This window comes from Thermobia domestica, chromosome 3 (genome assembly GCF_964235325.1).
Source record: "Thermobia domestica chromosome 3, izTheDome1.hap1.1, whole genome shotgun sequence".
NCBI lineage: Eukaryota > Metazoa > Arthropoda > Insecta > Zygentoma > Lepismatidae > Thermobia > Thermobia domestica.
Genome location: NC_137456.1, coordinates 306,494,567 through 306,510,195, shown reverse-complemented (window position 1 = coordinate 306,510,195; position 15,629 = coordinate 306,494,567). Strand labels below are relative to the sequence as shown.

General features: G+C 35.2%; 1 protein-coding gene across 1 annotated transcript in view; it reads right to left on the bottom strand.

Moving 5' to 3' along the window:
- LOC145681123 (condensin-2 complex subunit H2-like) overlaps positions 1-15,629 on the bottom strand; it is a 106,566-nt gene that overhangs the window by 82,238 nt on the left and 8,699 nt on the right. Inside the window, exons 3-5 of the mRNA XM_081752549.1 lie at positions 13,951-14,074; positions 6,849-7,030; positions 1,248-1,351 (exon numbers count right to left, since the gene is read on the bottom strand). Of these exons, the coding sequence (XP_081608675.1) occupies positions 1,248-1,351; positions 6,849-7,030; positions 13,951-14,049 (385 nt within the window). The 5' untranslated portion in view covers positions 14,050-14,074. The remainder of the gene's footprint in view (positions 1-1,247; positions 1,352-6,848; positions 7,031-13,950; positions 14,075-15,629) is intronic.

The window sequence follows — 15,629 nt, the reverse complement described above, 5'->3', positions numbered from 1 at the left end:
ACGACTGCGATTGGCTGCAGTTGATTGCCAAGGCCACTGGCTGCTTCGTCTGGTCGTTGCTGATAACCATTCGTTGCGAGAACGTACAACGATTATTTACACTATTTGTTTAAAGGTAGCAGACTTTTAAAATAAAAAGGATTAAATGTCTGAGCTGGGTACACCAAAAATAAGTATATGACAGAACAATTAAAACAACCCCACTTTTCAAAAACTGTAACCAACTCGGTTTCTTAGGAAAAAATACAATGCATAGTTTAAAGCAGAGTTCGCCAAACTTATTAAGCTTCTGAACTACAATCCTACTGTGAGCTACCAACCAAATAAACTACCAACTTTAAAAAAAAAAAAAAAAAAAAAAAAAAAAAAAAAAAAAAAAAAAAAAAAAAAAAAAAAAAAATTACACTAAGATGGTTCAGCTCAGTGGAGGGATCAAGATTAGTCAACCGGAGCGTTAACGCGATCTACCGAAAATGTCCCCGCGAGCTACTAGTAGCTCGCTATCGACGGTTTGGCGATCACTGGTTTAAAGGTTATCATCGTTTCTCTTATTTTAAATAAAAAATTGGAATGGCTTTCCTGATATTTCTAATTAAATTTCCAGTTAGGTGTAGAAACGAAACTATCTGTTAACAGTGTAAAATTAACATCAAACTTATTATTCCGTTGCCATCAATGTGCTGGAGAAATAAGGAAAAGGCGGCGCAAAAAGTTAGTTTGTATGCGGCTGATTACTATATCAATTTGTGAACGTGTGTTGCTGAAATATAACTGTTGTAAAGATAAATTCAATAGAGGTGCTGTGATTTGTTGGATTTGCTTTTACGTAAAGTTGAAAATAATGTCATCCCATCTGTGGTCCAAATTTTCGTTGTTCACATTTAGGGCGAGATTTCAATTCAAATGAGAAACGACTCAACCACGCTTCTGTCGGTGATGGAAACCTTAAACCGTATAAACCAAGAAACTATATGATTGTAGTTCTACTACTTTGGGATACAAGGCAAAACTATTCATATTTGAGTAACTCCTTACGTATCCTACAAGGTGTATCGATCGGCAATTATTATTCTCCCATACAAATACACACCTCACTATTACCATCATCAACTCCACTAAATACACTTTTTTTTTCTCTCTCTCGTGAGCTGTTACGAGAGATTATTCTCTTTTTCCATTCTCTCTCTCTCTCTGTGACCTGTATCAATACAAAAAGTCATTCATCAACTCCTAAAGTGAAAACTTACCCAATGGAGCATCGAAATTTTCGATTTCTAATGACAACGATTGACGTGATGCCCTATTAGTTTTTGTAGGTGTATTTGATTGTTGTGCAGCAGCATCTACGTTCCTTGAAAAGAGAAAAGAAAAATACATATGACCTTTTGAATAAGAAATATAAAATTATTCTAAGTTAAAAAGAGGTTCAAATGATAATATCTTTCCAACTTGAATATCTGTCATTATAGCTGCGGCGAAGTAGTCGACAAGGCGTTTACCTATCAACTGGAAGGACAGATTAGATTCCCGGTGAAGATGAAACTTAACCTCTGTTACATGGGTTCCTCGGGAAACCTGACGGGCAAAAGCGGCTGAAATGGTCTTGGTTACCTTCTCTAAGCGCCGAAATCATTGAAGTGTGCAACCTTACCTTGACACTGTCAGTAGGACACGTTGCCTTCTCTCGAATAGAGAGTGTAATTCAACTTAAATACAGAAGGCTGATCGCGTTATACCCAACCTACGAAAAGCCGTGCTGTCAACATAGAATGTATTCTATAGGAACACCAGCGTTATAGACTGCCGTCCGACACCCTACTTTCCACTGTAAAAAACTGCATTGGAGCGCAGGCATAGGAATACCACCCCATTCTTTTTCCCTGTAGGTTTTTCATAGGCCAGTGAGGGTGATATTATATTGCAGATGTCGTTTGGGTTGGCGTCAGAACTTTTAACAGGGATGTTATGAAAAAGAACAACCTAAATTCCTGCTTCATGTCGTAATAAAACCAGAGGGTATGGGGTGAACGCTATGTCCATGTCGACTTGCATCTGTTTCTTGTTGGATCCGTACAAACGAAGAATGTGCTTCCGATAGACTGGAGTCACGGAAGATTCCTGGTATGCAGCATTCACCTGCATGATTTCCTCCATCGTATGTACCTGCAACTTCCTCATTTAACCGTATCCGGCAACATTCACGATTCCCTGTGGATACACTCTCCACTGATGGTAAAACTTAGTACTGCTATGTCCCTTATCAAATAATTTCTGGACCACGTCACGTTCTGGTGGATTCTCCTACCTGCCAGTCGACCAATTTCACGAACACTTCGGGCGATATTTTTGCTGGCCCGATTTGTGTTTGTTGATCACGATATCTTTAGCTGTGATTGAACTTTGATGGTTAAACGTTTTCCCGACAATGTTTCACTATTGAGTTGAACGAAAAATATGAATGGAAAAGAGCTATGATGTTCTCTTTGCAATACTGGACCGTTTCGGCGATATTTCACTATCACCAACACGATACTCCGACACCTGCATGCTGAGACTCCCCACTGATAACGACCCTCTTTCCTGTTTCTGTCGCAACTGCACAGGTAACATCAGTGTTGCCAAAATGGTCAGATATAATGCGATCAATCTTCTATAATTGTAATTAATATGATGTACACTAAGAGTTTCATGTAAATAATGCTAGATACAAAACCCACATCGAATATTTATAATGGTCGGTTCATGTGCAAAACTGGTGACAGCGAAACGCCCTTGAATTGAGAAGTATATCCGATATCTGAACCGAACAAGAATCAACCACATCATTGGTTTATGAAGAAAATTATGTGTACCAATAACACGCATAAATCTATAGCACATCAAAAACGCACGATCAACACCTTTCAATCAGTTACCCAAAGTATGTTGCATCAAACTTAGGGAACGAACGATATTTACGAGTTGAAATGTCATGTAATTATGATCTATCTTCATTTTAACTCAGATAAACATACGAAAGCAATCCCTTTGATTCTGATATTTTCAGACACATATTAAAGTTCTTCATAAAAAAGTAACTAAGATGATTACTGTCTTCATGATTGTTTTTGTTCTACCGATGTCATAAATAATAGTGCAACCGAACTTAATACTATATTTATTAATTAATTGGTATAACCCCAAGTTTAAAACAGAAAATAGTCTAGTATTCCTATCTAATCCCTGTTTTAGTATCACTCTAGTATTCCTATCTTTGTCTTAGGAAGAAAATACATCGTCTTAACAATAAATCTTACGGACAGTGGCGTATTCAGGGGGGGCGGCTTCTGGGCTTAAGCCCCCCCCCAAAAAAAAATCTTACTATACTAAAATATATGAAATATCTTGCAGAATTTTCACATTTTCAGTCAAAGCCCCTCCCCCCGAAATAAAATCGTAAATACGCCACTGCTTACGGAACTCAAGTACACGCTTTATTTCCGTATACACATGAAAATTTTTAACAGTAATGTCACCAATATTCACATGTGTTAATGAATAAAAGCAAATGAAGATATGTTAGTACAGTATTTACTTGATTTGTTATTATTATTACTAAGTAAAATACCCGTTCTTCGCACAAGGATAATAGGTTTATGGGAAGTATTCGAATCCCCTTTCCTCTTAGGACACTTTTTTCATCAAAAGTGTAATCATAAGAATACAGAATATACTCTGCTTTTGGCATAAATGTTGAAATACTCTACCCCTACATAATACACCTTGAATCAAACTGATTAAAAAAAAATAAACAAAAAAAAAAAAAAAACGTTTGAAGTGAATTTTATCTTCTAAAAGTCATTTCAAACAGGTCAATCGTATTCTCGATCCCACTAATATCAGTCATTTTGGATTATCTTTACATGTCACTTCTTCCAACTTTCATCCCTTGAGATGTCTTACTCCCACAGTACTTTTTTTAATACTGAAAGTCATATGGCTTCGAAGTTTGGTTAAAATTACTCCAGACGCTTCGGTATTACGCTGGAATATACATATACATCCAAATATACACAGATGTACGAGAAACGCCTTTGGCGTTGCCCCTAAAACTCCCAATCCAGTTGACACGTTCGTTCAAGCCTAAACTTGGGATGAAATGTCTTCGCGATTGTAACCTAATAGTTTGACGAACCCAAACTATGAATTCGACACTAATCTGTCATTTGAGACAATTTAATTTTCACCTTTTCTCACTCTCCACGTCGATGTGAACTAAACTTGGACTTTTAACACTATCTGGGGTGTAATTATTCATCTCAGCAACATCGAGAATTATGGATTCGACACTAATATCGGTCGTTTTCAATTACTTTTCTATGTCAACACCTTTCCAACCACACTAGGGGCACTAATGGACGTTAAACGTAGACTTAAATGGTATAGGGAGTTGTCAATCAACTAAGGGACCCCGAAAACTATGGATTCGATACAACATAGCCGTTTTTGATTATTTTTCCATGTCACCATTCCCTCTCCCCCAGTCCTAATGGGGGCTGAACTTGGATTTAAACGGCACCTGGAGTGTCACTATTCATCTTATCGATTCAGACTCTACACTCAGTCGTCCTCGATCATTTTCTATGTAACTCCCTTCAGAGTGTCTTACCCCAACTGGTAGCTGGACTTCAACTTAAAGGTTGAACTTACAACTTGAACTGCCACCAATCAAATTAGAAACCCCAAAAACTTGGATTCAACACTAACAACGGTCATTTTCAATTTTTTTCTACATGTTTCAATTTCACATCCCCAGGGTGCCAATGGGGCTGAACTTGAACTTTAAATGGTATTCTGAAGTGTCACTCTTTATCTAAGCGACCCCGAAAACTGGATTCGACACTAATCTTTTTTTTTTTTATTATTATTATTATTATTATTATTATTATTATTATTATTATTATTATTATTATTATTATTATTATTATTATTATTATTATTAATTTGCTCTATGCATTCACGTCACATATGAATAGAATTAAGTTTGTTTCGCCTTGGTGTTATTACGCAACAACCGGGTTATGCTGGAAGGGGTCACATAAGTTTAAAGCGGAATTCAAACCGCCTCTCGGCTTACATCCAAGAGAAATTGTCCTCCATTTGAACTCGAAACCGGGACTAATTTGCCATAAATGAGATACGTCTGCCGACTCACTCACGAAGGACTCCTGATAAAAAATATGTTGTACTGATCTTTACATACTTGTTAATATAATTGTCAAGAGTCATTTCAGGAGGACAAAAAGTTGCACAAGTGAACCATTACACAGAATTACATATGGACAATTTCAAAATACTGCAGAGTACAGAAGAACTAATTTAGTTCGAGTTAGTTCACTAAGACTTTTATTAGTCTAAGTTAAAGAAATACAACAACTTAATTTGCATAATCAGTAAGAAAAGTGAATAAAGATACGAATTATTTGAGTCCACTTAGGCTCTGACCCATTTATACATAAATAGATACCAAAGATACTTCTGGTTTCAGTAAATGCCTCTCGTGGGGTTGTAGCCCCCTCAAAAGTACGGCATTTCAATGCATTTTATCAATAGTAATCATTATTAAAACGAAACAATATTCAGAATTTGTCTTTGATTGTAATTGCATAACAATAATAATAAACTATAAAACAATTATTCTAGGAATGATCAAAAAAATGCATCAAAAGATCGCGTTCTTGGCTAATAATTAGATTTTGAGTCAGGGGCCGCAAAATTTTTGAACTGCCCCTGTACCGAGTTTTCGCATATTTTACGGAATAAGCACATCATACTGAGTTAAGTGATAGTTTGAAAATAAAATCTTTAAGTTTTACGTCCCACGGTTATGCCGGTTAGGCTAAAGGAGACGGTGATTATGAGAAATGAATGAAATGGTGGAATGAAGAAAGTGGGAGGAAAGGGAGAACCCCGAGAAAACCCACGAGCACGGTGTTTGTCCACCACAAAGTCCACACGGCACGAGCTGGGATCGATCCAGGGACCCCAAGCACCGGAGGTGAACGCTCTACCACTAAGCCACCGCGCCCCCCAAGTGATAGTTTGAGTTTGGCTACACTATATGTAGTTCTTCAGATATAAGGCCTATTAGAAAATTTTTGCCTGAAATATATTGGATCTTTTGATCCAAAAATCACGAAAGAAACATTCATAATAATAATAATAAAAAAGTTGCTTTTGTAGTATAATATCTCTGAGTAACGAACGGGGAATTTAGGCCTGAATATAATACGAATAATATACGGGAGTGAAACGTGATAACCCACAAATGTGTGTTCATTAAGATTTTACGAACACTTACACCATTATGAACATTACTAATTTTTTGAATTAAACCTTTTTTTTTTAACTGCTGGTTTTGGTTTAAACGAACCAACCCTGGCCACTAATTAATTTAGCGACGCTGAAAACTAATGATTCGACGATGATAATGACTAATGACAAAAATTTTAGAGGTGCTTATAATCGAGTAAATATGGCATTAAGAAATATAGCTATTAATCTCTTATGGAAAATTTTTAAAACCTTTACATTCGGGAAATCAACGGATTACTTCGCCTGAGATACTTAGTTTAAGAAGGGAAGAAATATATTTTTTTTAAATCCTCAACTATATTACTTTATTATTTCTCTATATTTCATATCAAAAATATATAGCCAAATATTCTCGCATTCAGTGCACATATTCTCGTCTTTGATTTTAATTCTACTGAGCACTCAGCCTTAATCAACTATACGGAACGTAATCGTAGATAATAAAACTAAAATAAATAAAAGCAAAAATGCTACCTGCAAAGGAAAATACTTACTTTTTATTTTTGAGGAGATCCAAAACTTGCAGTAATATCTGCCATAAAAATTCCACCTTTTTACCGTACACACTAGCTGACCCCTGGACAAGTAGGGCAGCTTCTGCAAAATTCATCGACGTTCTTCCTCCATCGAAGCTTATTTTCACAGTTGCCAACTCCACAAGATATTCTTCCAAATACTACAAAAGAAAGAAAAAAAAACAGTAAAATAGTAAATGTTTTAAAAAGGACATATGAAAGCACACTTTTTTTTAAATTTAATTAGTTTTACATGCACTTCAATCATAATTAAAGATCCAATGAATTCATATACAAGGACAAATGTGACTTTATCGTCTTGTATTTAGTGATCGGTCATCTAGTACAAGCGTGTTTTTAATATGATAGATTTCAATTTAATCTCATAGGTTAAGAAGCCTGCAGCTACGAAGTACGATAAAAAAAAAAAAAAAAAAAAAAAAAATAACAGGATTCTAACTTAATTTTCAATTCAGTTTATGGTGTACAGTATGAATACGAACGGAACAGTCATCAACATCAATAAATTAATGGATAACTAAGTACATGTCACTAACATCAATTAATCAATATTTCTTTTAAATATGGAAATCTACAACTGCTGGTGTGTGTGTGTCAGGAGGCTGCACTATCGCCAGGAATTTTAAAAATTAAAAGTTGCTATTTCTTAAAGATGATTTAAATCATCCTTCAACTGTTCTCAACCTAAGCATACAATGATATTAAGATGGTGATGTAGGTATTTTGTGATGTAAGCAGAATTTTCAGTAAGTAATTCCGACCTACTGACGAAGCCAGGATATATGTCGAAACTACATACGATAATTTTAAGAAGACGCAGTTACCAGCAAAAAGTTTTCATGTCTACGTAACAACATGCGTCAAATACTGTAGTGATATTATTAAACGCAGGCGGTTATTCTATATCATTGGATCCAATTGGTACATCTTACTTTCTTTAAGTCAGGAGCTTATTATCTTTCCGTACTCTTCTGGCCCACCAAGAGATCTCTTCCCTAAAGCTTAAACAACAAGAACTCTATGCGAACTTCTCGTATGAGTAACGCATCTCGCCTACATTCGAATCTATATCACATTTTTTCTGAAAATATTTAAAATACATTGGGATTTTTGGTTTTACTATTCTTTTATTTGTTTAGCTCCAAACAAATGGAGAAAATATAATTCTTAACATACACGTGTGAAACAGCTGATACTATAAAAATTATTTAATATTTTTGAAGCAAGTTATTAAATGCTTATATAAAAAGCAAATACAGTTATATATATATATATGGTGCGTCGTGGAATATTTTGTTGCTGCCATATTTCACAACTCTTACAACTGGAAAGGTTTCTTGAGACCCAACTATGGAGCTTACCGAGCATGTAACTGGCACACTACGCTTACGTGACTGTGCACACACACCCTTGTCAGCAGTAGTAAGAACTCATAGATTACACCACCATTTAATATGGGGAAGCGGTAAAAATAGTACTGAAAAAATTCTGATAACATACGTTGAACGTACTTCCAACACAAAATATTGTTTCAATTTTATATATATGTATATATATTGTATATACTATGTGTGTGTGTGTGATACACTCTGTCTTGAAAGGTCCATAATACTGCGCTCAATAGGATATCTTACTCTTAGTAAAAATGAAAAATGTGTTCACTTTTACTTCCAAAACGAAACAAGTGAACAGAGAAACCAAGGTGACGTGAATAGCATACCCAAGTGGCGATATGATATAAGACCTTAATGTATTAAAACTAACCTGATATTTGGCGTCTCCCTGTTTTAGAACCGAAGAGAGCCTGGACAAAGACTGAAGAAGGGATTTTACCGTTTAAAACGAGACAGCTTCATTATGGACAGAATTTTAAAGTAGAAAAAAGGACTTTTCACAAATTAATGAAGTCTTTCTTTATAATAATAAAATGAAAAGTCATGCTTTTTCTGAAAGAATATCTGACATTCAATAATATTGATATGGTTACCCTAGGCTAATGGGAATTTGTGCTTACCGATTACTATTCAATTTTTATTTATTTATTTATTTATTTATTTCGGAAAAACAACAGGCAAATGCCTAATTACAGTTTTCCCTTATTGTAAAGTGTATTTAATACACTTTAAAATACACATATAATAACATACTAATATGACCTCAATTCTATTATAATACACTCTAAAATACACATATAATAAAATAATAATATGAAAGTAAAATATACGTTAAAATACAGATAGCACGATATACAGGATACAACAAATTTATGTAGAATGAAAATTTTGTTTGTAACTAAAAATATCTAGATCTGGGTGTTCTTGTGACATCTTATTATACAATATACACATTTTTCTGATAGGTTATACATCTATCAGAAAAATGTGTATATTGTATAATAAGATGTCACAAGAACACCCAGATATAGATATTTTTAGTTACAAACAAATACGCCTTGTAATGGCAAGCATGTCGTTCGAAATACTCCTCCGAAAGGGCACTTCCACTTACAAGGTTCCGTGTGACCATTGTCATTGGTAAGAAACAAATTGGTTCCCCTAATTTTTCGTTAATTGTCTCTTGAATGTTGAAACTTCACTGAATCTGAAGCAAACACATTAAACAAACAAACAAACAAAAAAAAAGTGCCGTGGAATCTTCCTCAAAGAAAGACTCCCTGCCTCACAGCTGAGCATTTTTCCTCCTTCAGGGAAAAGCATCTGGAAAGCAGAAAGCAATTCCACATGCGTCAGTGATCCTTGCATCCCGTTCAATAAACCTTTATTCATATGTGTGTCACCAAAGTTTACTACTTTGTAAAATTCCAAAGTTTAGTACCAAAGACCACACGTTGTAAGAGAAATGTGTTTTGGATGTATAATAATTTATGTGAGTGATAATCGTGGCAATAAATGTAGATATTGGAATAAGACTATCACGCAGCTACAGTATTATTATTTTTTAACGTATGAGATGGCAACACTACTTGCACTCGAGTAGAAGAGAGAACCTGCCTGTTGACCAGGGTCACAAGAAAAATTCTCTACAATACTGTTTGCTTATTATTCATGCATGCCTATTCTCTTAATTACTTCTTCAACCGCTGTATCCAGGCTCGTGGCCAATTCGAATAGCTATGTGGAGTTGCTGAACACCGTGGTCAAGTCTTGGGTCGAGAATGGCTGCTGGAAGACGTATGGCAGCAAGATCAACTCCCTGCCACATCTCTGGGAAGACTCAGAAAAGGTTTTTATTTATTTATTCATTACGTTTTCAGTACTCCCAATGTGTGGCAGAAATCAAAGTCAATGCGCATCGCATGTGCCAGATTCCCGATGCTGAACTTCTTCTTCTTTTTTAAATTATTTATTTAAAGGTGATATCTGTTTTCATTGTTGTCATCTTTATGTCATTTTTACGTGTTTCCAATATAATTAGTTCTGACTCATGACATTCTCTGTTGTTGTCTTTCACCAGCAGCAGTCAAATTTGTCCCGAACACCCTGTAATGCACTGACTTCTTACGATGATCGAAGCTGTTTCCTTGACATGTAGAGTGCAATGGACAGAACACAAAATCTCACCTTGCACTTCCAGCTGCCGCTCGTGTTTAGGACATTATTCTAAGCAACATTTCAATTCTTTCTGAAATCATCTTCAAGTGCGAGCATGATGGTAGCTGGAAACTATTTTTTGGTTACATTTTATATCACTCCAAATCTTGTAAATAGAGAAATCGGAACCGAATATGCCACAGTACACTCCCATCAATTCTATTTAACACTTCTGAGATTTTGTGCGAATAAATTTCTGTAACTGTTCCTTAATCCACCGCTGTTGGTAGCTTAAACCTATTTACGGATTTACAAAATTGTAGAATAAATGTCACTTACCTCTTGTGCAATCAAACCACTAAAAATGTCAATTGAGTCATTTTTATGTTAGAAAATATCATTCTGCATTATTCACACACAAACAATTATTCTTTTCTTCATATAATAAACCAGTCTTCTTACTTTATTTGAACATTTACATTATTGGGTTTTTTTGTTTTAATTTTGTATTTTACTTTTAATAGTCACACTAATTGTAATGCCTTTTCTCTATTTTCCATTTTCATCCAGAAAACGTCTTCCAAACTAGTTATGAAGATCAATGTTGATGTTTCTTGTGTGAACAAATAGTGCGTTCATTAAATGTTCAAAACTTCTATGTACATTGTTTACATCTGAAAAATTATGATAATAATAATAAAAACATCTATTTACATTTAGTTGCAGTTAACTACTTATTACAGTGTTCCATCGATAATCTAGGTTCCTGCTATCCAAGTTCAGTTCAGGTGTTCTTGTTCTGATGAAGAAAGATTTAAAAACATTCCTAAGTGCTGTTTGAGCAAGGATGTAAGACTTTTGACTCTTTCTACTTCATGGTCTGTTGTTTGAAGATGTCTGGACAGTCCTGATGTGTGTGTGTGTGGGGGGGGGGGGACTCCTTCACTTCTTACATCAGTTGTGTGTTCCATCCTTGCCTTGATACTCCTTTCGGTCGCAAGTGCAAATGACTGCGTAAATTCCTACAGAAGACTAATCAAATCTGAGACCAGTTTTGAAAATTTGTTTTCTACTTAAAATAAATAAATAAATTACAAAGGCCAGATGTCTCAGGCAGGGATTTATGCAGCGACAAACACTACGCAGGCATAACCAAAAGGAATATCAAGACGAGGATTAAGGAATACATAAGGGATGAGAGAAGTGAAGAGCATTCCACGTCAGGACTGTCCTGACATCTTCAAACAACAGACCATGAAGCAAAAAGAGTCAAAAGTCTTACACTCTTGCTCAAACAGCACTGATAGGATGATTTTGAATCTTTCATCATCAGAACAAGATCACCTGAACTTAACTTAGATAGCGAGAGCCTGGATCATAGGTGAAAATGTTATAATTAATTAACTGCAACTAAGCATAAGTAAGTGTTATTATTATTATATTTCAACTGTAAATAATGTAGATAGAAGTTCTGAACAAGTAATGATTACATTGATTTTTTCACACAGGAAACAAATATCAACATTGATATTCATGAGTCATAGTTTGGAAGACGTTTTCTGGAAGAAAAGGGAAAAAAGAGAAAAGAAGTTACAATTAGCGCGACTATTAAAATTAAAATACAAAATTAAACAACGGCCGCGGTAGCTCAGTGGTAGAGCGTTCACCTCTGGTGTTTGGGGTCCCGGGTTCGATCCCAGCCCCCGCCAGGTGAACTTTGTGATGGACAAACACCGTACGCGTGGGTTTTCTCGGGGTTCTCCCGTTTCCTCCCACTTTCTTGATTCCACCATTTCATTCAGTACTCATCATCACCGTCTCCTTTAGCCTAACCGGCATAAACGTGGGACGTAAAACTTAAAGATTTCATTTACAAAATTAAACAAACACCAATAATGTCAATATTGCAATCAACTAGAAAGACTGATTAATTATACGAACAAAGGAGTAAGTGCTCAAATATGAATAATGCACAAAGGTGCTTTCAAACATAAAAATTTCTCAATTGAAATTTTTAGCGGTATGAGTGCACAATGGGTAAGTGATTTTTATTCCGCAATTTTGCAAATCAGTAAACAGGTTTAAGCAACTAAACAGCGATGCACATTAAGAAACAGTTACAAAAGTTAAAGCATAAGGTCTATTTGCACAAAAACTCAGAAATGTTGAATAGAATTGACAGGAGTGTATTACGGAATATTCGGTGTCGATTTCTCTATTTAATACAGGTTTTAGTGTGATAGAATAATCTAATAAAAACAGATTTCGACTAACATCATGCCTGCATTTGAAGATCAGGCAATCAAAATACTGTGCAGAATAATGTTCTAAACACAAGTGGCAGTCGGGAGTACAAGATTAAGACTTTGAAAAAATGAAATCTTTGAGTTTTACGTCCCACGGTTATGCTGGTTAGGCTAAAGGAGACGGTGATGATGAGTAATGAATGAAATGGTGGAATGAAGAAAGTGGGAGGAAACGGGAGAACCCCGAGAAAACCCACGCACACGGTGTTTGTCCACCACAAAGTCCACTTGGCGGGAGCTGTGATCGAACCCGGGACCCCAAGCACCAGAGGTGAACGCTCTACCACTGAGCCACCGCGGCCTCGATTAAGACTTTTGAGTTTTAGCACAATTTAGCAACTATCTGATGGACAGAATTCGAAAGGTATAATTAAGCAAGACTGACGTTTTCAACAGTTAGTCATTTTCTTTCAAAGGAAAAATCTTTCATTCTACATTATTACTATATTACTTACTGTAAGATGCCCGCCTCCTCATTACATTTTGAGAATCATCTTCACGCACCTGTAAAGAACCATTGTTGCTTTGTTTCCCATGTGTGTGTTCACGCATATGAACATGAGTGTGAGAAGACTACAACTTGAAGTCAATTTTATCACTAAAACAAATAATTTCTTAATTTTGCATACGTTAAACTAACATAGAAAAACATGACAGAAATGATTTACAGTTTCGATCCCGTATTTCAGACTTCTACCACACTTTATCTCAGTCCATAATCCTTATTTTTATTCTCTTTATTATACAGCTAGTTGCTGTACTACAGTGAAACTATTTTAATGATTATTTTAAACACATAGGTACAAATAATCGACCAAAAGTATACTGTGAAATATAATGGTCATTTCGCTTATGCTTATTTTTAGGCTTAAAACTAAATATAGAAAAAAAAAAAGACAACCATTCTATTACAAAGAACTAATATCTTATTTATTCTTCTTTGTAATGAATATCAATACTATAAGTGGTTATTGTGCAGATTCGAATGGAACTAATAACTGCGGTTTTGTTACTTGTTCCTGTACCTTGCGTTAATGAAATCCGCAACCACGATACTGGATTCCTTCATCAATATAATCATATAAAATTATGAAAAAGTATAATAATGTATGCAAAGGAAGTACTTCTAGGTGAAGTGAGTGAGTGAGTGAGTGAGAGAGAGAGAGAGAGAGAGAGAGAGAGAGAGAAGCATAGAATACTTACCTTAGCAATATCAACTTCGAAATTCTTAGTCAAATCCCTTATAGGATTTAAAAGCTCTGCGAATCTTGAGTCTGATTCTTGTGTTGAGGGAATTGGCATAGTGACAATACTGTATCTGTTTCACCTATTAAATAAATAAATAAATACATAACACTTCTAAAGTACAAACAATTTTAAAAATATATTGAAACAGAGATAACAAACCAAAGAACAGTGCAATTACACTACTGCAATGTTTCTATTTATTATCATCATTATTATTATTATTGTATAAATGCAATTAAAGATCTGAGCTACAAGGACTCATACGCAGTATAACCCAACATTGTACTGATATATCCTAATAATAAACGGGAAACGTCTCAGTCTGTGCGTCATGCTAATAGATGTCTCCCCGCCTGATATTAATAGATGTCACCACCTGCGCTATTTGGTGTTGAACTGTGCAAGCACTTGACGATTTAAAACTATTAGTAATTATTAACTCGGCGACTATGAAACGGAAATTTCGCAAACATGAAATATCTATATTTAGAAGGGTTGTGAGAAACTTTTTTTTTTAAATCCAGCCCATGGGTTTTAGTAAGTCTTACTGGGCAAAATTAGGTTTTATTAGATTTTGTACATATATTTAAATACTATTTATATATACTTGTTCTATTGTACACATGAAACTGTGGAATTTCCTTATGGGGCTGCAGTCGATCCCAGTTCCAGCCATGTGGGCTTTGCGGTGGTCAAACACAGTGTGCATTGGTTTCTCCCGTTTCCTCCCACCACAATCATCCATCTCATCATCAGCGTTTCCGTTAGCTTCGGTGCGTAATCCTGAGACACTGAACTTCTTTTGTTTCCTTCATATATTGGGATAGTACTTCAAATTCAGGAGAGAGAGAGAGAGAGAGAGAGAAAGAGAGAAAGACAGCTTTATTAAGAGTATGTTCTTTTTTAATATGAAGTTTTTGGAGGGAGATATATGATATGAGTGGAGCGATATGAGTGTATATTGTGTTGCATGCTAATATTACATACTAATTGCATGATGATTGTATAGAATATAAAGAAACTGAAAAGCAAACAGCATATATGTAGAACAATAAACAGATGCGTACATATGTACTGTATGTGTGTGAACTTACAGTGCCATAGACGGTACAGATAGGTACTTTTAATTCAGAAAACAACAGATAAGTTAATTTATTATTTAAATAGACTATATGAGACAAAGGAATCAAACTACGGCTCTTTACAGACCAGCTAAACTCACGTCCCTAAAAAGGTTCGATCCGAAAACCCTCTGTCAGTAATTTTACAGCTCCAGAAAGAGTATTCATCCGTCTTAAGGACTCGTACGCAATATAAATTGCTTTAGCCATTGTGGGGGAAAAAACACTGATCTATGAATGGCACTTACTCGTTGTAATGTACCAGGACAAAGATCAAACCATTGACTGTACAGTCATATGAATGATGCCGCACCCTTTAGGAGTTGACATGTAAGAATAGTTTTGTCTGTTTTTCATGAATTAAGTGATAGTTCCAAACCGTCTGGACATAAAATCAACATTTAACATATGATGTACTTGTGTATGAATTAGCATATTCCACTGTTTATTTGCCATTGCGAAAAATCAAAATATAGTAAATATATGTTTAGGCAGAAAAATTAAGTTTCAGAT